We start from the raw sequence: 26,407 nt of genomic DNA on the forward strand, positions 1-26,407 counted from the left end.
GGGCTGAAACAGTGTGCGAGAAACAGAGTGCGAGAAACAGAGTGTGAGAAACAGAGGGGCTGAAACTGTGTGCGAGAAACAGATGGGCTGAAACAGAGTGTGAGAAACAGAGTGCAAGAAACAGAGGGGTTGAAACAGAGTGCGAGAAACAGAGTGCAAGAAACAGAGGGGCTGAAACAGAGGGGTTGCAACAGAGTGCGAGCAACAGAGGGGATGAAACAGTGGGGCTGAAACAGAGTGTGAGAAACAGAGGGGCTGAAATAGAGTGTGAGAAACAGATGGGCTGAAACAGAGTGCGAGAAATAGAGGGACTGAAACAGAGTGCGAGAAACAGAGGGGCTGAAACTACCTGTTGGACTTAAGATACACCACATTTCTGAAGGAGCCATAATTGGAATCTCCTGCCAGAAATGCGGACTTCTTACTTAATGGGGAAGAACTCTGGCTGAAATTAACACTCTTTGAAAAATCGGGTCTAATGTCTTTCATAGAAATATGTTTTTGAGACTGAATCAGCAAACTCCACTGATGCAGTTTAGCATGTGATGTTTAGATCACCGTACAAAAGGTAAGGGATTACAGTCAGTCTATATTTTGATTCTTTGTGATCCTCATAGGCACAAACCTCAAAATGTTTAAAGAAACAATACCGATCTCGTAGTTTTTCTTTGCTTTTCCACACTCCATTGTGGTGACCAAAACCCACCAAAATGAAATTTTAAAAATGATAACCACTGCCATGATCCCTAATCCATATTACGCGTTCAAATCCGAGTCTCCAGTTTGGGAAGAGCTTGTGTCCTTGACCCGGGAACTCTCTCACATTCAAACGGCGCGCCTCCTTGGAAGCCCAGAGTAGCCAATCAGGAGCGCCTTTGTCGACTGGCCAATCATGGCATTGAACTGCAGACCAATCAGAGCCGCAAGAAAGCTGTCCAATGCTAAACTGCTAAAGTCTCAGCCGGGAGCGGAAATCTCCGGGACACAGGAAGTCAGCGGGAATGAGGGACTCTGAGGCTGAATACAGAAATGCACCTTGAGTTTGGCATGTGGTGGGGTCCATGCAGGTGAAGCGGGAGAGAGGATCCTGAACGCATTTGCTGCATTTTCACCTTCTGTGCAAAATGTTTGCCCCCTGTTGACCCGGGACTCCCCCGAGAAGCGGGGAAGGGAAGGGTCTCCTGTGGGGAGGGGGTCCCCTGGAATCCCCGGGATCAGACGGGGTAGGGTTGAGTTGGGTGGGGGGTGTCAACCCCCCCCCCCCCACCCCGGAATTCCCAGGACGGCTGTGAAGCGAGTGCTGCTCCTGCTCTGTTACTTTGTTGCACTCCTGCAGCTGAGGAAAATGTGGAGCAGTAAATACCTGCGGAGCCCCTTGTCCCGCTCGTTGTTCAGCAACGTGAGGCATCAGGGCGACGAAGAACACGACAAGTCCCAGGTACATCAGTCTGTTTCTTTGGTTGGGAATAGGAAGCTATTTTAACCAAGAAAAAGCTTTTGGTGCTGCTGAGATTTTAAAGGACGTGCATTTCTTCCGGAATCAAGTTACTATGTAGAAACCTTGTTGCAGTTCATTTCCTGACGCACGTTTTATTCTGCTCCAGTTGTCAAAATGTTGTCTCATGGAGATAGTGATGATAATTGTCTGCCTTGATTGAAGCAGACTGGATGGGCTGAATGGCCTACTTCACCTCCTATATCTTATGGTCTTCTGAGACGGATGCCTGTGGTTTACCGTTCCGCTCCAGAAACTTGAGCACAAAATCTTGGTGGATGATCCAGTGCTGTTCTGAGGGAGGGTGAGGATGCCAACAGAGGGTCAACCCTGAGGGATGGGGTGAGGGGTGGGTTGGGGTGCTGGCAGAGTGGAAGCACTGAAAGAGGCAGCGTGCTGGCAGAGGACAGGCTGTGAGGCAGGAGGGTAGCTAACAAAGGTGTGATCCTGAGAGCAATCTTACGAGTATAGTACTGAGAACCTGCTGTACTGTCAGAAGATTGGTACTAGGATCAGGGCTGAGGGTGTGCTACACTTTTGAAGTTGCTATTACTTCGATGAGATATGTAGACTGAGGTTCTGGTTACTTTCCCGGGTGGACCAACAACTAGTTATACCCTAGTTTGGTGTAAAAATGGCTGCCTATAATTCTTGCTAATGTAATAACTATCATAACACTTCAGCTACAAAAATAAATTGCTGGAGAAACTCAGCAAGTCTGGCAGCAACTGGGGAGAGAAAGCAAAGTTAATATTTCAAGCCCAGTGACATTCTTCAAGACTTTGAGGAAGTTCAGAGGAAAAGTCACTGTACTCAAAACATTGACCCATAGGACCCCAGACCTGTATTCCAGAGTTTTGTGAATTGAATTTGAATTCCACCAGCTGCTGTAGAAGGATGTGAGCTTATATCCCAGAGCCTTAGCCTGGGCCTCTGGATTGCTAAACCAGTGACATTACTTCTCTACCACTCTCTCCTCCACCCCAGCTATACAGTGATGGAGCGCTTAAAATCCAGGAGGTGCATCAAAAGCCCAAAATTGGAGCTCAGAGGGTTTGGGGTCTGGAGCAGACTACAGAGATAGAGAGTATGAGATGAGGCAATGGAGGGATTTATAAACAAGGCCAATAGTTTTAAAATTGAAGCATTATTTAGTCAGGAGTGAATGTACAAGGATGTTGATGATTTGGTGCAAGTGAGGATATGGCCAGCAGAATATTGAAAGAGCTCAAGTTTGCCGATGGTGTGAGATGGAATGCCAGCTAGGCGTAGGCATAATCAAATTTGGAGGTAACAAAGGAAAAAGAGATTTTAGTAACAATTGTTTGTAGCATGTGTAATTACCAGTAATTTCGAGAGAAGGTGCTGACACCGTTGTCATTCTTTTTGCAGTGGTATGCCTGTGACATGGAATTGCTGCCAATGTGTCTGCAGCCATCGTTTGTTCAGAGTCATCTAGATGTGGGGACACATGCGTTTCTCAGGCAGTGTTCAGAGAAATCCAGCTGGCTTTTTGTTCAGATTTATTACTCCCTCGTCACTTCTGTGTTTGGTCTGTTCATGTCCAAGACTTCCATCAATGGGTAAAAGGATTAATTTTTTTTTTAAATTTGTATTTCCAATTTTCTGGGGTTACAAGGCTGACTTATATTGGTGGTAACTCTCATCCCAGGGTGAAGTGTCTCCTAAGTCCCCACCAACAGGGATCATGAGTATTGTGAAAGACAAATAAAAGCAGGATGCTGGTTTTAGCTCAAAAAGTCAATGAAAATTGACCTGCCGTGGACAAAGATGATTGGCACTCTTTTGATACATTTTGAAGGTGGCCAGAGGAGTTCTGACCTGGAGTCCTAGTCAATATTTATCTCCCAACTGTAATGACACCAGCTGATGTTGTTATTGGACAAGCCAGATCCCAGACTGAAATTTGGGTTGATAGGTCATGTTAATAAGTGGTCTTTCACTGAAACCCAAAATATAATGCTGCAGATTCCAGTTTAACATTAGAACAGGAGTTTATTATGCAAAAGAAATGAAGATAAAATAGAATAAACCAAGCTATTTAAATACAACTCAAATTTAAAGATTTTGAATGATATGATAAAATACAATCCCATTAAACTCAAAAACCACTCCTTTACATCAGAGAGAATTTTCTTCTCTTTCACACTTATAGTTCTTAATTTAACTGAGGCTTCGGTCTTGAGAATTTGATAGCAACTTCCTGGAGCCTTCATATAATTGATCTTTGACTTTCTGAGCATCAAGTAACCCATTCAGAGTTTAAATCAAACACTTCTCATCTGGAACCTTTAAACTAAAATCATCAAACTGAGGCAACCCCTTTCTTAACAGATGTAAAACTACCTGCCTTTCTCAGGATCAACTGAATGGCACTTCCAGCTTCAGGCAAGTCTTTTGCAAACTGCCCCAAACTGAAACTAAAAAGCATTTTATCAAGCTGTGCATGCTTCACCTATGGACAAAAAAAAATCTAGAATCTTCTGTCTGAAAGTCTAATGTTCGCTTCATTTGCTTGTATGCTTCCCCACTGTAAACAAAACACATTATTCTCCAAAGTGTGTCTCTAATATTGTGATTTAAAAGTAATCACCATACCTACAGAAATACAAGTTAATCATTTAAACTCCTTAAGACATGCAGAAAATTGATACCAGTAGTTCTAAATTCAAAAATTCAAACTAAATGATATTAAAGTCACAAAAATCACAAATCTAGCATAAATGTGACAAAAACTAGATTATCTGTTCATAGAATCATTTTTTAATAGAACAGAAGGGGGTTATTTACCTGTTATGTTGGTCCTGCCTCTCTGCAATAGCAGGTCACCAAGTGTCACTCCCCTGTAGTTCCTTCAGTTTCTTTGCGTTAAAACCCTGGAGCTGCTATTTTGATCAGCTTTTTTTAAATCAGGCTTTTTTTTTTCAGAACTTTGTTGGTGTGTGCAATGAATGATTAAATTGATGTTAAATGTTCCAATCAACCTATTCAGATTCTGGAGCAGGTGAGACTTAAATCTAGATCTAAATGCATCCTTCCTCCTCTTAAACCTTTAAAAAATGTTTGTTAGTAGCAAGGCACAGGACACCAGAACTCACTGCAGAAATGCTCTTTGAAATTTCATTGATTTTCAGAGGATAAATTTACTACTTGCTGAGTGATACCAGAATCAATTTTTGTTTTGTTTAAGGCATGGAGTTAAAGCACAGCAACACAGATCAGCTGTTTCACTGCGATCTTGGGCTTCCCTGCTGTGAGAGCATTAACCGCGTGCTGTGGAAAATTCTGCTGTTGGTGATTTGTGCTGTGGTTTATTTTGTATTTCTATTTCATAATAGATTTAGAATATACTCATAGAGATTTATAAAATCATGGGGTGTATAGATAAGGTGAGTGGCAGGTGTCTTTTCCCTAGGGTTCGGATTTTAAGACTAGGGGACATATTTTTAAGGTGAGAGGAGGAAGATTTAAAACAGACATGAGGGGCTCTTTTTTACACAGAGAGACAGGTGGGACTAGTTTAGTTTGGGATTATGGTCACCATGGACTGGTTGGACCAAAGGGTCTCTTTCCGTGCTGTATGTCTGTATGGCTATATTTGAGAATTCTTGTTTTCTGTTTATTTGTTCTCTGGATTTACTGACCTGGTTTTAAATAATATACATTTCTTGCCCCAAGGACATTGAGAGTTAGCCATGTCATGGGGGCAGAGACTACGTGGACACCAGGTCAGGGTGGCAAGACAATAGTTAAGTCAGTTGCTGACAGAGTAGGTGGTAACTCTCAGTCTTGTCCAGTTCAATTTCTACAAGGTGAGATTTGAACTGATGACTTTTGGACTGTCAATGCAGCACCATTAACAGCCACGTACCAAACAGGTGCATGTTATTGATTACAAACAGAAATAGAGACGTTGCAGGAGGCTAGTGCCAGAATTGAAATGTAAGACTGTCAGGAAAGACTGAACAAGTTGGAACTCACTTCTCCAGAAAAGGAAAGGCCGTGGGTCGACCTGATCTTTAGAATTATGAGAGTGTTAAAAAAGATAATGGAGTTTTTTCTGCTTGTGGGTAGACTGAAACAAGGGGCCAGATGTATAAGGTACACAATAATAAATCCAATAGTGATTTCAGGAGAAACCTCTTTAACTAGAGATAAAGTGAGAATATAGAACCTGTTTCCAGAGCTATTGTTCAGATGAATAAGCAAGATGCTTTTAAGGGAAGGCGGGATAAATGCATGAAAGGGTTAGTGGGATACACTCAGTGCGAGTTGAGGAGAAGATGGAAAGATGCTCACGTGGCCTGCACCAGTGGGTTGAGAGACCTGTTTCTGTGCCGTGCATTCTATGTCTCTTTCTCTTCATTGATACAGGCTGCTGGGAAGAGGATCGATGTTTGTCTTCTCTGAAGAGCAATTTCTTCGGCTGCTGAGAGTAGGACCAGACTGGAGGGCAGCCAGAGTGCTTGATCTTGGGGCTGGAGACGGAGAGGTTACTAAAATTGTCAGCCCCCATTTTGAAGAGGTCTATGTGACTGAAGTGTCTCCTACCATGAAATGGCAACTTAAAAAGAAACAGTACAGGTAAAATGAAAACTTCCATCTCTGTACTAAACAGGAGGTCTACAGAAGCATCTGTTTAACTAGGTAATATATAAAATCCTATCTATCCCTATTTGCTGGTCGTGGTTTCATACAACTGAATAATGTGTTGAGCTACACCAGAGCCAATCATCCATGTTTAATTGGGACAAAAATTCTGGACTGGGTAAGGTCAGGTATCCTTCCCCAGAGGATGGTCAGATTGTCATGAAAATCTGACAACTTTATGGTCACTTTTACTGATCACAGCTTTTTATTCCCAATTGAATTCAAATTTCTAAACTGCTATAATAAGATTTGAACCACATTCGACTGAATTTAAGGGAAGCAGGGGCTATGATAGTAATGACCCTGGATTTGTAATCCTGAAATCCACGAAGTTCTTCTGGGTATGTGGATTTGAATCCTGCCACAGTAGATGGTGAAATTTTAATTCAGTAAAAATTTGGGATTGAAAGTTGGCCTAATAGTGACCTTGTAACTGTTGTTGATTGTCTTTAAAAAAAAACCTTCTGGTTTACTGATATTCTTTAGGGAAGGGGAAAGCTGCCATTCTTACCCAGTCTGACCTGTATGTGACTTTGGAACCATAGCAAGTGGTTTACTGTTAATTACCCTTTGGGCAATAAGGAATGGGTAACAAATGCTAGCTTAGCATTTGCCACATTGCTACAGAAAGTTGTGGAGGCCAAGTCAGGTATTTAAAAAAGAGAGAGATTCTTGATTAGTAAGGGGATCAAGGGTTATGGGGAGAAGGAGGGAGAAAGGGTTTGAGAAACACATCAGCCATGATCAAATAGCGGATCAGACTTGATGGGCCAAATGGCTTATTCTACTCCTGTATTTTATGGTTTTATGGTCACTGCACCCTCACTAGCAAAGGTAACAAGCCATATCTTTGTTACACTAGACTTGACCATTCTAATACACTTTTGGCTGACCTCCCATATTAAAAGCATCCAAAACCTGCTGACTGAGCAATGGCTCACACCAACTCTCATCACCCAGCATCTCGGTGCTTGCTGACCTACACTGGGTGCTGGTTCGGCAGCACTTCAGTTTCAAAATTCTCATATTTGTTTTTTGATCCCTCCAAGATTCTAATCTCTCCTTTGATTTTTTGGTTATCTCCCCTAATATCTGCTTACATAGCTTGCTGCTTGGTGTCAAATTTTGTTTCATAGTACTCCTATGCAGTGTCTTGATAGTTAAATATATTAAAGCTGATATATAAGTGCACGTTTTGTTGTTGTAATGGTTTGCTAGGCAACTTGATGCTTGCATGTAACACAGCATTTCTACATAAAACATTACAATGACTTAAAGAAGATTTTTGCATGATATTGCATAAAACAAAAGCAAGTGAATCTGATAGTAAGATTGTAATGGTTAGAGACAGAAGAAGACATTAAGCCTATCTAGCTCATCTGTCCACCATTTCCTTAATGACTCCCCATTTCCATTGGTTGACAAGCATCTGTTTGGTTTCCATCCTGAAATCCAGTAAAGCTTCTTGTTCAACCCCTGACTCTGTAAGCTGCTTCGCAGACTGATCAGCCTTTTAATAACTAAGACAAAATCGTTGTGTGCTCATTTCCTTCAAGAGCAGATTGTGTAACCAAACCTGTGGATTCAGGTGCTGCTTTTTCAATGAACAATATTGACAACGCCACATTACCCTTCTGTTTCTAGTAATGATGCCTTTCTCACAGGCAGTGTTTGCTAGGCCACTTCACAGTAACCACAACAAGTCCAGCATTCATTGCCAAGCCTTATTTCTCTTTTGAGAAGGTGGCAGTGAGTCACTGCCTTGAACTGCTGTGGTCCTTGGGGGATAGATGCACTGACAGTGCAGTTAGGGAGGGAATTCCAGGATTTTGGTCCAATGTCATTAAAGGACTGACTGACTCAGAGAGGAAATTGCAGGCAGTGGAGTTCCCATGCACCTGATGCTCATGTCTTTCATGGTGATAGAGTTTACAGGTTTGGAAGATGCTACGTTGAAATGTTTTTACTTAAAATGTGTTTCCCTTGCACTTTGCAGAGTCCTGGGGATTGATGAGTGGCAGGACACTGGCTTTTATTACAATATGATTAGCTGTCTAAACTTGCTGGATCGGTGTGATCGACCTTTGACTCTACTGAAGGACATCAGGAACGCTCTGGAGCCAAGTGAAGGACGTCTGATATTGGCTGTGGTCTTGCCCTTCCAACCCTATGTGGAAAATGGTAAGTTGCACAATAAAATAGTCCAGGATGGGTTGGGGATCCTGACACTGTAACCTTTTAAATAAGTTAAGTCATAAAGTTTCTGCTGCTCAAACTGCAAAACCATTGAGAGAAAACAGAACAGGAAACTAAACGCTGTCAATCTGGATTGGAGGTAAATGGCATTTTATTAAAACAGTCTGTGTGCAAACCTCAGTCTGGATTATTTTTCTTTTCACAGCCTTTCCGTCAGCTTGGAATGTGGAATTGCCCAATTTATTGAGCCTCTGACATTCTCACAACATTGTCATTGGGCTGTGCAGTACAGGGTTGTTCAATACATTTGTTACAAGCTACATGTGACCACTTTTGTCATGTGATCTCAATTACCCTATCTGATGTGAACTTCAAGCTTGTGTGTTTTCGTGAGATGAGAAGCAAAGTAAGTGTTCATGTCCTAATCAGCACTGTTGGTTTACTTCCTTAGTTACTGTTTGGTGTCAGCTGTCTGTTGATTAGATCACTGGCAAGGTCAGCATTTATTGCAATTTCTGTTTGCTCTTGAGAAAGTGGTGATGATTTCCCTTTTTGAACCACTGCACTCTGTGCAGCATAGGTATACCCTCAGTGCTGTTCAGGAAACAGTTCCAGGATTTTGACCGACGTTGAAGAAGTGCAGTATGTTTCCTGGCATGTGGTGATAACTTGAAGGTGGTGGTGTTCCTACGTGTCGGTAGCTGTTGTTCTTCTAGGTGATACATTTTGCAGGATTGGAAGGTGCTGTTGAAGGAGCCTTGGTGAGTTGTTGCATTGCATCTCCTGGATGGTACACACTGCTGCCACTGTGCATCGAGTTGGTGAAGGGAGTAGTTTTTAAAGTGGTGGAAGAGCTGCTGATCAAGCAGTTTGTATTCTCTAGTGTTCTACTGGGAACCAATAAACACCGTTTAATTTTGGTATTATTTTCTAATCAACCTGGTCAGAGTTATGACACGTCTGGATCAGGTGGGACTTGAACCTGGGCCTCCTGGCTCAGAGGTAGGGACATTAACACTGGGCAACAAGAGTCTTCCTATTTTTGTTAACCTTTATTTCTCTCTGATCAACCTGTTCGGAGATGTTATTACACACCTCTGAAGCAGATGGGGACTTGACTCAGGCCTCCCAGTCCAGGGGTAGGGACTGTACCACGAGCGTCTCCCTTTTGACTGTGGTATGCAAACTCTTTCCTGGGTTATCGGTTGCTCAAAAGATTTTGATATCAAGTTGACCCTTATCATCAATTAGCCATTCATAATAGACTTCAGGAACAGGTCTGAATTTAATTAGTTCAAAGAGAAGATTGAAATGAAGGGAAGCAATGCTGTCTGGATATGACACGATCAGCTCCGAAGAATGAAAAACGTGGACTAAACACAGATTGAAATCTTAACACACAGATCCCTCTTGCATTGCTGCCTGCTGGTTAAGCTTGTTAACTGAGAGCCTCCTTTATCTTTTCCACATGAAAGTCTATTAACACTGTCTTGGGAATTCCATTCATTTTAGTTGCTTGGTGATGGAACCCTCAGGCATTTTGATAGATACTGTCATCGTACTGAGCACATTGAAGTTGTGCCTCTTGCTACAAATACAAAAGAACAGACATTGTTATGCAGTGACCACATTAGAAATAACATTAAATTAGCCCGACCTCCCCAACTTGGAGTAGCACCAGACTATAACTGGGTTGAAACTTCTTTACTTGTCCTTGACAGTATTGAGATAAACCAGACTTAGGCAAGAAAATGTTCCTCATTGTATTTTGACAAGGTCAGGAATCACACGACACCAGGTTATAGTCCAACAGGTTTATTTGAAAACGCAAGCTTTCGGAGCCTCGCTCCTCCTTCAGGTGTTAGTGAGAGAGGTAGTATCAGACACAGAATGAAAGAAACTCAAACAACAGAGGATCGGCCGTAATCAAATAGAAGGTTAGAGCAGGCTCGAAGGGTGAATGACCTACTCCTGCTCCGAGTTTCTATGTAACGCAAGAAGGACAACGAAATCCAAGACAAAGGAATCTGTTTGATAAACAGCCCATTCACCACCTTAAACATTCACTCCATCCACCATTAGTGCACAGTGGCTACAGTAGGTACCATCTGTTGAACAGTAAAGGTCTTTTCCCTAGGGTAGGGGAGTTCAAAACTAGACAGCATAGATTTAAGGTGGGAGGGAAAGATTTAAAAGGGACTGAGGGACAACTTTTTCACGCAGAGATGGTGCATATATGGAATGAACTGCCAGAGGAAGTGGTAATACAGGTACAGTTACAATATTTAAAGGACATCTGGACAGATACATGAATAGGAACGGTTAGAATCATATGGGCCAAACACAGGCAGATGGAACTAGTTTAGTTTCGAAAACTGGTCGTTGTGGGCAAGTTGGACCAAAGTTTCTGTTTCCGTGTTATATGACTTTCTACAAAATGCACTGCAGCAGCTCACCAAGCTGCCTTCAGCATCTTCCAACCTCACAACCTGTCAGGGAGGCGATGGCCTCGTGGTATTATCACTGGACTGTTAATCCAGAGACCCAGATAACATTCTGGGGACCCGGGTTCAAATCACGCCACAGCAGATGGTGGAATTTGGATTCAATAAAATATCTGGAATTAAGAATCTAATGACCATGAATCGATTGTCGGAAAAACCCATCTGGTTCACTGCCATCCGTACCTGGTCTGACCTACATGTGACTCCAGACCCACAGCAATGTGGTTGACTGTCAACTGCCCTCTGGGCAATTAGGGATGGGCAATAAATGCTCCTAGCCAGTGACACCCTCATCCCATAAAGAATAAAAATCCTCTATCATCTCATATGCAGGGGCAGCAAGCAAATGGAAACACCACCACCTGCAAGTTCCCTTCCAAACCATACACCATCCTGACTTGGAACTGTATTTCTGTTCCTTCACTATTGCTGGGTCCAAATCCTGGAACAGCACTGTGAGTATATCAACATCATCTGGACTATGCCAGTTCAGGAAAGTAGCTCACCATCACCTTCCCCAGGGTAATCAGGGATGGGCAATAAACTCTGGCCTTGACAGCAACATTTACATCCTGTGAACGGATTAAACAGAATGCACCTCTGTGATAACAGACTAATCCTGAGGTTGTTACTTCATCCCATAATGATCAGGTGCAGGTATAATGAAACTGAAACTGACAGGTATCTACAAAGACGTTAATGAAATAACTCCCCAGAGGCTGGTATCGCTTCACCAAGTCACCCTTTATTTACACATGGAAAGTATTTGACACTGGTTCAGTTTCCTCAGAGCTAGCTCTGAATGAACAGAACCCCTGGCACTCCTGTTTATGTGTCAGCCAGGACTCCCTGATTGGACCAGATTAACAGCCCCAATCAGGGAACTCATTCTATGAGATCCACCTGGCTGACCTAATTATAATCACTACAGTTACCAGCAGGATATTACATTCAGGAAGGTTTGCAACACTTATCTCATGAGATTTCTTGTCCTAGTTTCCCATCTTGTCTTCTGAAACTTAACAGTATATGTACCTTTCCAGCATTTGTAAGAGGCTGCAATGAAATTGAAAATGACTCCTAAGAGCACATGCTTAAAAAACACAGGTGGACCTGATTTTAATTCTGTGCATGTGAATGGGTTCTGAATGAGTTCAGTTTCTGTCAGTCACTCAGTGCAGCAAGAACCTGCTTCCTCTCATTCAATAAGCTCCTTGTACAGAGTTTTCTTTCACAAACAAAGGCTATATTTATCCCGATTCTCACCTTTTCTTCACTTACTTCTGTCTCTTGCTTTTTATTTCTGTACTTTTTGTTGAATTCCAGTGCAAGGTCCTTGAAAGCTCGGCTCTTCTGTTCTTCATTTGGCTGTGGGCAGATAACACAAAATAGTCAGACAGAAGTTTGGAGGGACAAATCTTGAAAAGATTATTTGCATTTTGATAGTGCCTTTTGCAATCGCCAAATGTCCCAAAGTGCTTTAAAACTAATGAAGCACTTTTTAAAATTGTAGACACTGTTGTAATGTAGGAAACATGGCAACCCATTTGTACAGAGGACCTCCCACAGCAGCCATTTGGTATTGACCAAATAATCAGTTTTTGTGATTTTTAAGGATATACAGTGGCTGAAGATTTCAGGGTGAATATCCCTGCTGTTCTTCAGAGTGGTGCCATTTACATCTACGGGAGTATGGGTGAAGAGAAGGCACTTAAAAGTTCCGTGTGCAGGAGATCCTCTGGCAGTGCTGCATTCCCTCCGGTTTGCACTGGGAGCTTCAGCCTAGATTTGTGAGTTCAGTTCTTCAGAGTGGGACTTAAAGCCTTTGTACTCCTGAAAGAAAGGGTCCATATCAGGGTTTGTGGTCAGTGGCTTGCTTGGAGTTTTGACTGAGTGAACAATTATACAGTCACAAATATAATCCTTGCATTTTTCTCAAACTGTGGGCATAACCAAAATGTAAACCTTGGTGCCTGGCCTCTGCAACAGCAAAAATAGTAAGCTATGCGTGCTTGATTTTAAAAAACAGATCCTTTTATAACCCAGTACACTCAATGTGTCCTGTTCTTTCAGGTCTGCCACCCACTCACTCCACCCCATCTCCCAAGTACCCTCCTGCAGCTATAGCTCTCACAGTTGTGTTTGGACGGGATTCATCATGATATATGGTGATGATATATGGATAGAGAACTGGCTGGGCAACAGGAGACAGAGTTGTAGTGGAAGGGATTTTCTTAAAATGGAGAACTGTGACCAGTCGTGTTCCACAGGGATCCATGTTGGGACCACTGTTGTTTGTGATATACATAAATGATCTGGAGGAAGGTATAGATGGTCTGATTAGCAAGTTTGCAGATGACACCAAGATTGGTGGAGTAGCAGATAGTGAAGGGGACTGTCGGAGAATGCAGCAGAATATAGATAGATTGGAGAGTTGAGCCGAGAAATGGCAGATGGAGTTCAATCCAGGTAAATGCAAGGTGATGCATTTTGGAAGATCCAATTCAAGAGCGAACTATATGGTAAATGGAAAAGCCCTGGGGAAAATTGATGCAAAGAGAGATCTGAGTGTTCAGGTCCATTGTACCCTGAAGGTGGCAATGCAGGTTGATAGAGTGGTCAAGAAGGCATACGGCATGCTTTCATTCATCGGACGGCGTATTGAGTACAAGAGTTGGCAGGTCATGTTACAGTTGTATAGGACTTTGGTTCGACCACATTTGGAATACTGCGTACAGTTCTGGTCGCCACATTACCAAAAAGATGGGGATGCTTTGGAGAGGGTGCAGAGGAGGTTCACCAGGATGTTATCTGGTATGGAGGGCGCCAGCTATGAAGAGAGGTTGAGTAGATTAGGATTATTTACATTAGAAAGACAGAGGTTGAGGGGGGACCTGATTGAGGTCTACAAAATCATGAGAGGTATAGACAGGGTGGATATCAAGAAGCTTTTTCCCCGAGTGGGCACTCAATTAATAGGGGTCACGATTTCAAGGTGAGAGGGGAAAAGTTTAAGGGAGATATGCGTGGAAAGTTCTTTACACAGAGGGTGGTGGGTGCCTGGAACGTGTTGCCAGCGGAGGTGGTAGAGGCGGGCACGATAGCGCATTTATGATGTATCTAGATAGATACATGAATGGGCAGGGAGCAGAGGGATACAGATCCTTGGAAAATAGGTGATAGGTTTAGATAGAGGATGTGGATCGGCGCAGGCTTGGAGGGCCGAAGGGCCTGTTCCTGTGCTGTAATTTTCTTTGTTCTTTTTTCTATATCTCTGGCCTTTAAATGGGGCCCTTATGGGAAGAAAAAGAATTGAAAACACTGGCCTACATTTTAAGGCAGCAGCCGACGGTTGCCCGGTGAGATTCCGGATGTTAAGAGTACTAAATGTGCAGTTTGCTTTTGTTGCTTTTGGATTTTTTGGTTGATGGATGATTATCTGATGGGACATAGTTGGGACGGAGGAGAGTCATTCCCTGTTCTTCTAGTGTTCTGACTGGTGCTTTGTCCCTTTTGGATTGTTACAGCCCAGAATATATAGAAAGATCCTTAATTTGTAACACCGTTCTAAAAGATGGATGCATTTCCAACTAAAATGATAACAATGTATACGTACATCGTTTCTGCTGTGGTTATGATTGGAATTAGCCTGCTGCATCAATCTGATGGTTTGCTGTAGAAAGATAGAAGCAAATGAGAAATGGAAGCTGCACTGTTGACCTTAATTACAAATTTCAAAAGTCCAGTCCTTGCCATTTAAACCACACATCACGTAAGTGACACAAACCAATTTCCATTATCAAGCACAGCTTGTTCAGTATAGCAATGGATTCAGGCAGCATTGGTTGTGTTGCTAGACTAGTAATGTAGACAAGGGTGATTTTCAATACAGTTGAAAGAAAAAACATTGGAAATAAAAACAAACAAACAACTGGGATCATTAAAAGTGACCATGATGCTGTTCATTGCCATCAAACCTGATTGGTTCACTCTTGTCCCTTGGAGGAAGGAAACTTGCTGTCTTTATCAATCTGTAAATCCTTCCGACATGTACTAATAGTGGGTGGGGAGAGGGTGGAATCCTTGCTTCTCATGAAATGAAAAGGAATTGGTGTCTCTACAATCACTGTCTGTAGGCCCAGTCTGCAGCAAATGTGTAAGTTATCATAATCAACCAAAGACTCCTTAGCAGAGGAGGTTGATAAGTTTAGTTGGCTGGACAATCGGTGTGGATCAAATTAGTGACAACACCTTGGAGTTTGACATCCATTCTGGCTTGGGTTCAGGACCTACCTCCTTGGCCTTCCCTTTGGAGGTTTTGGCACTGAATCAGATTTGCCTTTGTTTCTTCTTCAGTTCTGCACCCAATGCAAGTAGAGGCATGGAGTACTAAAGCAAGGAATTTAGGTGAACATTTTATAAAACACTGGAGTGTTGTGGCCACATCTGGGCCACCAATGGAAATGCAAACGAGATTTGTTTGGGATGTTATCTCTGGATGAAGGGCTTCGGTTATGTGGACTGTTTGGATTGGAGCAGAGAAGGCTAATGGGAGGTTTAATAGACACGTTCAAAATTATAAAGGATGTTGCTGGAATAAATAAGAAGAACAATGACCAGAGAGATAGGCAATTAGGATAGACTTGCCGGGACCTCAACATCCCGAGAATGAATTTTTAAAAGAACATCCCTGAGCTGCCCCAAAATTCCTCTTCCTTTGCACTTGTTCAATTTCTCCCTGAATGGAAAACTAGAAGTTGAAAGTGGCTTTCAGCAACTCACGGCAAGGAGAATGGTGATGCAGATGGTGTATAGGGTGAGAATGAGTATCAGTGTTGATTGGAGCAATAGATCTGATCCTATGTCAGTAGGTCCTGCAATTAAAAATATACAAATCTCTTAATCTTCACTAGACCATATTTAGTATCAAACAGAAATTGTTGTACTTCAGTGGCCATTGTTGCCCCAGCTCCTGAAATTTCTGTTCTTTACAGGAGCTTGGGTTGAATTGATGAACTTGACAAATGTGTGCCATTTTGCACACTTTTCTGCTACGGCAAACAGCATAGGTAAGAGTCAGCCCAGAGCAGATAGGTGTTGTGGCAGAAGGAATGACAGCTCAGAAACAGGCTATTTGGCCAAACTAGTCCATGTGGATATTTTAGGTGGAACATGGTGCACTGGGTGGAGTTTGCACATTCTCCCCGTGTCTCCGTGGGTTTCCTCCGGCTGCTCTCATTTCCTCCCACATCCCAAAAGTGTGAAGGGTTACGTAGATTGGCCATGCTAAATTGCCCATAGTGTCCATGGATGTGCAGGCTATGTGGCTTAGCCATGGGAAATGCAGGGTTACAGGAATAGGGGGGGACGGGAGGTAGGTCTGAGTGGAATGCTGTTCAGAGGGTTGGTGTGGAATCAGTGGGCCAAATGGCCTGCTTCCACACTCTGGGGATTCTATGACAAGTGGAAACATCTTGTCTACATCTAGCCGAAGAAACTGTCTCGTAAACTTAAGATTGCTATGGAGTCACCTCCTTCACCTTTGCCATTGTAAAGAGCTCCAATCTATTTTGATAGATATAAACTCTGTTCTGGAGTAACCTTTTGTAAATTTTCTACACTTCATGATATTCAAAACTAAACAGCCCCATTTAACCTAGCTTAAGTCCCAGTTCGTCTGTAATTGATGTTCTAATGATGATTGGAGATCAATAATTTGTTCAGCTGCCAATGTAAGTTTCCATAAGAGAATGAGAAAATGCATTTCGCACGAGACAAGGTGTAAATTCACAAGGTCAAGTGAATTAAGACTGCAGTAAAATTAATGTTAAAGGACACCCTGTCAAAAAAAGCCTTCAAAAAGTGTGCACTTATGCAGATTATTTAGGTGTCTCAATGATAAATTAGCCTTTGATCCACCTTCCAACACAGGGACCGTAACATATACACCTTACAAATGGAGACCACTAGCTTATGCAGTGATATAACTTGTAGTTGACAAGCCCCACAAACTAATGTTTAAAAACTTTTTTATGACTGACTATGTAGTGGGTTGTGATGTTCATGTTTTCTCAAAGAACCCAAGCAGTAGGGGGTGCTATTTAACCCCTTGAACTTCTCTACAATTCAATAAAGTCTTGGCTGATCAGGGACCTGACTATTTGGTTAGCGAAGTCTGTCTAGCTCAAGTTTTAAATTTACAATTGACCTCGTATGAGTAATAAGAGCAGTAGACAGAGTTTCAAACTTTTACCACCATTTGCATGGGGAAATATTTCACGATCTTACTCCTGAAAATTTTGGCTCAGTCCCCTACTCCCAGACTCCCTGACCGATGAAAATGATTACTCACATTCTACTCTGTTTCCTTTAAAATCTTGAATGTTGTTCGGATCAGCCCTCAACCTTCTAAATTGGAGAATGCAACCTAGTTTGTGTAATGTCTCCTTGTAGCTTAACCCTTGAAGCCCAGGTTCTAGCCTGTCACCATTTGGAAAATACTTTTTCTTCTCCCTTTTAGGTCCAAAGTGGATGACCTCACCTTTGCCCATGACTTTCGACTGCATCATCTCATTAATAAATAAAGTGAGACCCCAGCGCAAACCCTGCTAGGGCATCATTGATCTCGTCCTGCTCAATAGAATACCTGCCCATTATCCTTAATCTTAGTCTCCCTCTGTTCTGGTCCTAATCAGGTCAATAATTTGCCTTCAGTTACACTCACTATGCCACCCCCCCCCAACCCCGATCCATTTGCTATAGTTTTGTTCATTTATTTAATATGCAGAAGTGTTTTCAAACATACACAGGTCATGCAACAATTATACACTTTTTCTGCACTGGTGTACAATGCGCTGATACTATCCCTTTCTAACAAACTTAAAATCTGTGTAACTGACCTTTGAGCACCAGCATTGTACCATTTCCCATTTGTTTGGACTTGATGGAAGGGGATTTCTGGAAGGCTACACCACAGTAATACATGCCGTTGTCTGCTTTGGTCAGTTGCTGAATTCTCAAGGCAGCATTGCCACCAGAACTTGTGCCGGACAAAGTAAACCTCCCATTAGACGATTCACTTGAACAGGCTCCCGAGCACAGATTTGTCGTTTGGTTGGTGTTGATCCTGAACCACAGTACTTTAGGTGTGTTGAAGCAATTGGCATGCGTGAAAGTGCAGTTGATGGTCACATTTTCGGTCAAGTGACCTTCAATGAAAGGTTCTTGATTGACAGTTACAGTACAGTCTTTCGAAGCGAAGCCTGTTGAAAATGCAAACTGTTATTTCATTGTACTTTTCCTTGCTGTTTGAATATTAAATGTTAAACATGGATTGAAAAAAGATGATTTAGCTCATTCAGGTTTGGGCTTGTAAGAGGCAAGTAACATTCACACCACACAAGTGCCAGGCAATGACCATCTCCAACAAAAGAGAGTCAAATCATCAATACATTCGATAACAACACTACCACTGTTGAAACAGGTGGCAACCTGCTTACACGCAGCATGTGGACTCCATAAGATCCCAGGAAATACAGACAACCTGGGACAGACAACCTGGGAGTCCACTAACCATGTAGGCAGATTCGAGGACATGCACTATGCCTTTTATTGCATAGCATTGCCAGCTCTGAGCAGCAGCCAAAATAGGAAAAGCCTCCTAGAAATCAGAACAAGATGGTGAGGATTTCCAGGAGACCTTTCATATTTCAGCGTGGGGCTGCAAAGGGAGGTTTCGCACCCAAGGCCAAAGTGAAGTTTCATCTGAACAGGAGTTACTTTGGACCAGAATCCACCACATGTATGAACCACATTGAATCCATCCTCTGAGCACCAAAAGCGTGAGCTGTGGATGATATTGGCTACAAGCTGGATATCCATAATGCAAAGCTTGTGGATTCATCTAGCACACTCTTCCACCAGCCAGCACATTGCCAACTCATGTCACCACCACGGCAAATGTCTTTGTATTCTTTTAAATAAATAAATGTTTTGAACAGTCCTTAGTGGCGCACTACCAAAACCTCAATACACTAACAGAGACTACAAAAATTAAAACAGACTTATTTTTAAAAAATCTAATCTTTGGGATGATGACGATGATACAGCCCAACTCCTACAGAACCTGTTGCTCAAAATCTTTTTATATTTTCAAACTTGGTTACATCAAATCAACTGAATGAACTAATTAATTTAACCAGCATTTAAAGTGGTGGAGGTGATGTCTCTCTGGATATCTCACTTAAGAAATAAACTTAGCTCATTAAAAAGTGACACTTCTTAAAGGGGCACTGTAGCAAAAATCAAATTGTAAAGGTCAACATAAATTTAGAGAAATTTGATTTTGTGAGTTGCAGAAGAAAGTCACTTTTATATAATCTCGAGGTTAATCAATCAATGCCTGCTATGTACATCCTTAACCTTAATTTGGTTAACACATAATTAATGAAGAAGCTTCACATCATTCAGGGCAAAGTATCCCACATGATTGGCACACCCTTCATCAGGCTTCCATCACCAGGTGTGGTGGCAGCATTGCATCTACATTGTTTCTTGTTGCTGCAGAAACTTACTGAGGCACCTTCGATAGTTCCTTTCAATGCATGACCTCCTACATTGAAGGACAAGAGTAGCAGGCAGCAACTTATATAGTCTGTTTAATTAAATGTTCCAAAGAGGCTTCACGCGCATCATAAAACAAAATTTGAGGAGGGGCCTTTCCCCGACTTCCTTTGCAGTCTCCTCATTCGTCCAACCCCCATCTTGTGACATCTATCCAGCAACACCTCTGACTCCCTCAGCAGCCACTCCCTCCCCTGGCCTGGCCCAAGGCACCAACCAAGGCAAAAGCTCTGAAAGGTCCAACTCCTGTCAAAAGCCCTAGTCCAAACGAAAAGTCGTTCTGGCTCTAATTATTTCCCCATACTCACCACGTACTTTCCAAAGAGTTTGTGCACTTCCAGTGGGAGAATACCAACCTGTGATTGGAGGAGTAGCTCCTCAGATGTTCTGTCCATTGTATGTAAGGGGGTGACTTGTCTCATTCGGTGGCCCCAGTAATTGAATTTTCTAAGGTGTATTGGGGACTTTTGGAGTAAATTCATCTTCCACTTTCATGTATTTTGAGCGCTGACATCAACCAGTGGAATGTTTTCCCCTAAATTTTCATTGACTTACATTTTTAATGGGCTCCTTGGTAGAAATATAGAAAATAGGATTAGGCCATTCGGCCCTTTGAGGCTGTCCACTATTCTATATGATAATGGCTGATCAGCCAACTCTTGTCCCTTTTTCTCCCCATACCATTTGATTCCTTTAACTCTGAGAACAATATCCAACTCCTCCTTGAAAGCATGCAGTGTTTTGGCCTCAATCATTTTTTGTTCCGGTGCTTCCACAGGCTCACCACTCTCTGGGTGAAGAAATTTGTTCTCATCACAATTTTAAATGGCCTACCCTGTATCCTTAAACTGTGATCTCTGGTTCTGGACTATCCAGGCATCAGGAACATCCTTCCTGTGTTTACTAGTCTAGTCCTGTTCGAATTTTATAAGTTTCTGAGATCCCCACTCATTACAGTTACCTGCCATAGAAATAGGCCCTTCAGCCCACCATGTCTATGTTGATTACCAAACTGCACTAATACCATTTACCTGTACTTGGTCCATAATCTACTATGGCATAGTGACCAGAACTGCACACAAGTTCCATCTGTGGCCTAACCCATAAAGTTGTTAGCCCCAGCTAATGAAGGCAAGCATCCCATATGCCCTCTTCACCACCATGTCTGCTGGTGCTGGCACCTTCAGGATCTATGGACTTGTACACCAAGGTCCCTTTTGTACTTCTAAACTCCAATGAATATAGTCCTAACTGATCCAGTCTCTCTTAAATGTCAGTCTTGCTATCTCAGGAATCAGCTTGGTAAACCTTCATTGCAATCCTTCCATAGCCAGAAGATCCTTTCTTAGATGAGGAGACCAAAACTGCACTCGATATTCCAGCTGTGGTTTCACCAAGACCCTGTGCAATTGCAGCAAGACATCCCTGCTCCTGTGTTTGAATCCTTCTGCTATGAAGGCCAACATACCATTTGTCATCTTCATCGCCTGCTGCATCTGAAAGCATACTTTTGTACAATTGGACAGCTGTTCAAGGACACCCAGGTCACATTGCACCTCCCCCTTTTCCAATCTATCACCAGTCAAATAATCTGCCTTCCTGTTTTTACTACCAAAGTGGATATTTCACATTTATCCACATTATACTTCATTTGCCATGCATTTGCCCACTCACTCAACTTGTCCAAATCACACTGAAGCATTGCTGCATCCTCCTCACAGCTCACCCTCCCAGCCACCTTTGTGTTGTCTGCAAGCTTGGAGATATTATGTTTAGTTCCCTCATTTAAATTATTAAGAGAAGTTGTGAATGGCAGGCATCCAAGCTCTGATCCCACTAGTCACTCCATGCCACTCAGAAAAAGACCTGTTTGTTCCTACTGTCCACCAACCAGTTCTTTATCCACGTCTGTCGTCTCCCCCCACCCAGGTCCCACGCACTTTAATCTTACATGTTAATCTCTTATTTGGGGCCTTATTGAAAGCCTTTTGAAGGTCCAATTAAACCACATCTACTGGTTCCCCGTTAAGAACTCTACTCGTTTCCCTTTTGTAAATCCATGCTTACTCTGCCAAATCCTGTCACTGTTTTCCAAGTGCTCTGCTATTGAATGTTTTATAATGGACTTTAGCATTTTCCCTACCAAAGATGTCATGCTAACCTGTCCTTAATTCTCTGTTTTCGCCCTATTTCCTGTTGTAAATAATTGGGTTACATTGGCAATTCTCCAATCTATAGGAACCATTTCAGAGTCTATAAAACCTTGAGAGATGACCACCAATGCATCCACTATTTCTACGGCCACTTCCTTAAGTACTTTGGGATATAGATTGTTGGACCATTGGGCTTTATCAGTCTTAATCCCAGCAATTTTCCAACACTATTTCCCTACTAATACTGATTTTCTTCAGATCCTGCCTCTCACTAGACCCTGTGTTCTCCAACATTTTTGGGATATTATTTGTGTCTTTTGTGAAGAGGGAACCAAAATATGTATTTATTGGTCTGCCACATCTTTGTTCCCATTACAACTGTGCGCCTATTTTTGACTGTAAAAGACCTACATTTTTCTTCACTCCTCACATACCTATAGAAACTTTTATGATCAGTTTGAATGTACCCTGCAAGCTTACTGTTGGACTAATATTTTCCCCCTCTTAATAAATCCTTGTTCTCCTTTAAAAACTGAACTGCTCCCAATCCTCAGGTTTGTTGCTACAATGGAGAACTATCAGATCAGCCGTGATCTCATTGAATGGTGGAGCAGATGCAATGGGCTGAATAGCCTTCTGCTGACTCATCTTATAGTCTTGAAACATGTTGTAAATATTTTTATAGGCAGTCAAATAGAAAGAGATTAGTGGAATTAAATGTGGGCCTGTTATGTCTAGCGGTCTAATTGCTCTTATTAAGTAGCCTGACATATGGTATATTATCAAATATCTTCTGGAAATCCAAATATGTTATAGCTACTGCTTTCTTTTAAACCTTGCTTGATACCTCCTCAAAGAATTGGAATAAATTTGTCAGGCATGATTTTCCCTTCATGAAACCAGCTGACTCTCCCTGATAATAGAATAGAATCACTACAATACAGAAAGAGGCTATTCAGCCCATCAAGTCTGTACCAACCCTCTGAAGAGTATTCCACTCAGACCCTACCTAATCCCCACAGCTAATCCACCTAACCTGCACATCCCTGAACACTGGGAAGTTTCCCCATGGCCAATCCACCTAACCTGCGCATCTTTGGACTGTAGGAGGAACCCAGAGCACCCGGCAGAGATCCACGCAGAGGGTGGAATCAAACCTGGGTCTTTGGTGCTGTGAGGCAGTGGTGTAACCACTGAGCCACCATGCATTTCTATTTTGTATTTCTAAATGCTCTGCTCTTATTCCTTTATAATAGACTCTAACATTTTGCCAATAACAGATGTTGGGCTTACTGGTCTATAGTTACCCTTTTTGGAGTCCTTCCCTTTTTTGACTAAAGGTATTGCGTTGGCAGTTTTCCAGTCCTCTGGTACATTTCCAGAATCTAAGGATTTTGCAAGGTTACTACCAGTAATTCCAAAGCTACTTCCTTTAATATCCTAGGATTGAGGAACAGACTCCACAATAGTGATCACTCATGATTTAAGATGGAATGGTTTGATGGGCTGTATAGACTATTCTTTGTTCTTATTTTACATCATGTCCTCCAGCTGTTGTCTCACTATCTGTTCCTCACTGTTGCTGATTATCAACAGTGACCTTTTGTTGGGAGATATCTAAAGAGTACAGATGGGGTAAAGTTGGACTGGAGTTCCCTGTCAGCCTTTTTTTTTGTTGAGGAGCATTTGACAAATTTTTTTTTCTAGTTGACTGCAAGCGGTCAATGTAAGGACACAATTGATATTGAAACACAACTATTAAAGCATTGGATCTCGTGGATTCACCGATCACAATCGATGTTGAAAGATACAGGAAAGATTAAATGAAGCAGAGTTTGTTCCCTTCAGTGACTCACTATCAGCAGTGGACACATGCCCAGTGAAGCTGTGGATTGAGCTCAGCTCTGATGCCCACTCAAAACTGAATAACTGGTGACACTTGCCATTTAAGGTCATGATGAACAAAATCTTGGGGAACACTATTCAACGTGCACTGATGCAACAAAGAGAAGGGAAAGGGGGACTTCTCCAAGTGTTTTGCTCCAAGTGGAATTGTTTTGTCAGCAGAAGTTATGCAATCATGCTGAAGCAGAAATAAGTTCCTAGTATTGAACTATTTTTACATCAACGTACTTCAATGTTGCACAATTGAGGAAGTAAGGACATGTATCTGCAGAATTATTATTTTTTAATAGCAGTTATATCCAATACATTTTTACCAAATGTCAGTTAACTAGTTGAATTGTTCCTTCAGAGAGCCAGCACAGAAATAACTGGTTGAACAGCCTCCCCCTGCACTGTAACAATTCTGAGAATAACTTAATCAAACTGCAGTGGCTTTTCCTGGAGAAAAACATCCATCCCAAAATTTTGTATTTCAAATTTTAGCTAGTGCTGTTACAACAAGTTTTGTCTTTTGCTGATTAAACTATGTGTGAAACATTTATGTCCTCACTGAACACCACTTCAGAAATGGCCAACTTCTAGTGAAATAAATTGTAGATAATTTGAGAAATTATTCTGTTCATGTAAGTTTTTAATGTCTCTGCAGAAACAGCAGAACTGTCTTATTCACAACAAAAAAATCCCTCTGGAGCTGGTTCCATTCAGTATAACGTAAAAATCACAATTAAGACTCGAGTCGTGGTTGGTTCCTGATGACAGCAACAACTTTACACAAAAAAACTTGTTTTAAGTTCTAGTACTCGCTGAAAAAAATGTGGATTAGATCTTTGTGTAAAAATAAGGGAAGGGACGTTTAAACAAACCTGTACAAAATTTCTCAGTAATATTCCAAAGCTGTTCACGTAAGATGTACTGCAATGTGTTGGTACTGTTCTCGTAGAATCATAGAGTCATACAGCACAGAAACAAACCCTTCAGTACAAACAGTCCACGTCAACCATGTTCCCAACCTAAACTAGTCCTCCTGCTTGCACTTGGCCCATATTCCTCCAAGCCTTTCCTATTCATGAACTTATCCAAATGTCTTTTAAATGCTGTAACTGTACCTGCATCCACCACTTCCTCTGGCAGCTCATTCCACACACGAACCGCACTCTGTGTGGGGGAGAAAAAAGTTGCCCCCATATCTTTTTTTAAATCTTTGTTCTCTCACCTTTAAAATATGCCCCCTAATTTTGAACTCTCCCGCCCTCCCCCAGCCTAGGAAAAACACCCTAGTCAATCATTTTATCTATGCCCCTCATGACATTATAAACCTCTGTAAGGCCACCCCTCAACCTCCTATGCTTCAGGGAAAAAAGTCCCTGTCTTTCCAGTCTATTTTTATATCTCAAACTCTCGTGTGAATCAGTTTTGTTTACAGGTGGATTTCATTGGTACCAACTGTCATTTAATTTGATTTATTGATGTTAGTAACTTGTAAATATTAATTAAAGCACCAGGAGCCGTGCCTGGTCTGCTTATGAGTAGAGGCTGAAGATCGAACAGGAGCCTCAATTTAGTATCTCATTTGAAACACTGTACCTCCAACAGTGCAGTGCTTCAAGGCCAGGCACAGTACATGTTAGATACAGAGTAAAGCTCCACTGCCCCATCACAACACGCCCGGGGCAGCTATTAGAGGTTACAACGCAAAAAGACTATTGCCCCCATCTCAACCAGTCCTTGCTAGAGCTTACCCTTCATGCCAACAAATAATTGTAATCATGTTTACCAACCACATTGCCCTCTATTCTGTTTGTCGTCTTTACCACCATTCAATTAGAGTGAAATATGAATATTTCTGAATCACAGCCCAGGACTGTGGCTGGTTTGGACCCCACTTCCACCCCCATCCCCCAATCGGTGCTAGATTAGTTAATTCCAACTGAGGAGATAATAAAAATGCTTTGAGTATCATCTCTGGGACAAGATCCAGCAATGTCAGTCTGGGTTCTTTCTCTTCAGCTCATACTGGGTTGAGTCTTTCCGCAGTTAATTAGCTATATTCATATTCACTGTCCCGGACCCATAACATGAAAGAAGTGAGACACCTAAGAAACGTTGCAATTCACTTAATGCCCATCGTGTCTGCTGTCGAGCTTTTTGTTGGGCTGACTAGGTGGGAAAGATAGAGTAAAATGAGTTAGTTTCTCACCTGCTATGTAAAAGTTGGAAACTTGAAGGTAAAGGAAGAAAACCTCTGTAAGTCTCCTCGTAAGTTCCATTGTTCAAACACTTTGAGCTGAAGGAGAACTCTGTGTGCCTGTTCCAAATTGAGAAACCATTTCCTTTCTGAAGCTATTGCTGCAACATCACTGGGAGAGGAAGTTGTATGGGAGCATGTGTAGGAATGATTTTGTGTGTTTGTGTCCTTTAGCAGACACCACACAATAATGATTGACTCAGCATTACATGAGAGGCATATGTGAAAGCATTGAGGTGTTAAGATTTGACTCATTTTTAACTTTTGACACACATGGTGAAGAGTGCGTGTATATGGGTTCTATGTATGGATTATGCAAATTCATGTATGCATTAGGCTTTCACTATAGTTTGTGTGTGGATAATCAGTGCAATGTATCTATTTAGATTCCCTACCTGTAGATTGTAGGATTATAGATGTTTGTGCAGATAAGATGTGGATTGTGTTCTGTACATCAACAGAATTGAGTGGAATGAGTGTGTTTGATTATTGTCGCTAAGTTATACTTGCAGATTTGTCATCTCATGATAAAACTTCTGCTATAACCAAGTCTAATAGTTTACTGCTTGATTTCAACATTCTGTCCTGTGGAAGTAAACCAATTTTAATGTGATTT

At 41.9% G+C, this 26,407-nt stretch overlaps 2 protein-coding genes across 4 annotated transcripts in view; one reads left to right on the forward strand and one right to left on the reverse strand.

The window, feature by feature from the left end:
- Window positions 1-960: 960 nt before the first annotated feature.
- Window positions 961-26,407, forward strand: part of mettl9 (methyltransferase like 9) — a 29,835-nt gene continuing 4,388 nt past the window's right edge. Inside the window, exons 1-4 of the mRNA XM_020513017.2 lie at window positions 961-1,438; window positions 2,888-3,078; window positions 5,891-6,100; window positions 8,163-8,347. Of these exons, the coding sequence (XP_020368606.2) occupies window positions 1,346-1,438; window positions 2,888-3,078; window positions 5,891-6,100; window positions 8,163-8,347 (679 nt within the window). The 5' untranslated portion in view covers window positions 961-1,345. The remainder of the gene's footprint in view (window positions 1,439-2,887; window positions 3,079-5,890; window positions 6,101-8,162; window positions 8,348-26,407) is intronic.
- Window positions 8,490-25,870, reverse strand: si:ch211-139g16.8 (immunoglobulin superfamily member 6). Of its 3 annotated transcripts, none has more exons than XM_020513013.2 (6): window positions 25,744-25,870; window positions 17,766-18,128; window positions 15,649-15,740; window positions 14,483-14,539; window positions 12,133-12,234; window positions 8,490-9,950 (listed from the first exon to the last, which is right to left on the reverse strand). In XM_020513013.2, the coding sequence occupies exons 1-6, from the start codon at window positions 25,811-25,813 to the stop codon at window positions 9,894-9,896; spliced, it is 741 nt and encodes a 246-aa protein (XP_020368602.1). In that variant the 5' UTR covers window positions 25,814-25,870; the 3' UTR covers window positions 8,490-9,893. The 3 variants fall into 3 exon arrangements, with proteins under 3 accessions (XP_020368602.1, XP_048465577.1, XP_048465578.1); XM_048609620.1 differs by having other exon boundaries at window positions 12,148-12,234; window positions 25,744-25,862; XM_048609621.1 differs by lacking the exons at window positions 8,490-9,950; window positions 12,133-12,234 and adding an exon at window positions 12,252-12,699 and having other exon boundaries at window positions 25,744-25,862.

Source organism: Rhincodon typus, chromosome 21 (genome assembly GCF_021869965.1).
Source record: "Rhincodon typus isolate 14 chromosome 21, sRhiTyp1.1, whole genome shotgun sequence".
Taxonomy (NCBI): Eukaryota; Metazoa; Chordata; class Chondrichthyes; order Orectolobiformes; family Rhincodontidae; genus Rhincodon; species Rhincodon typus.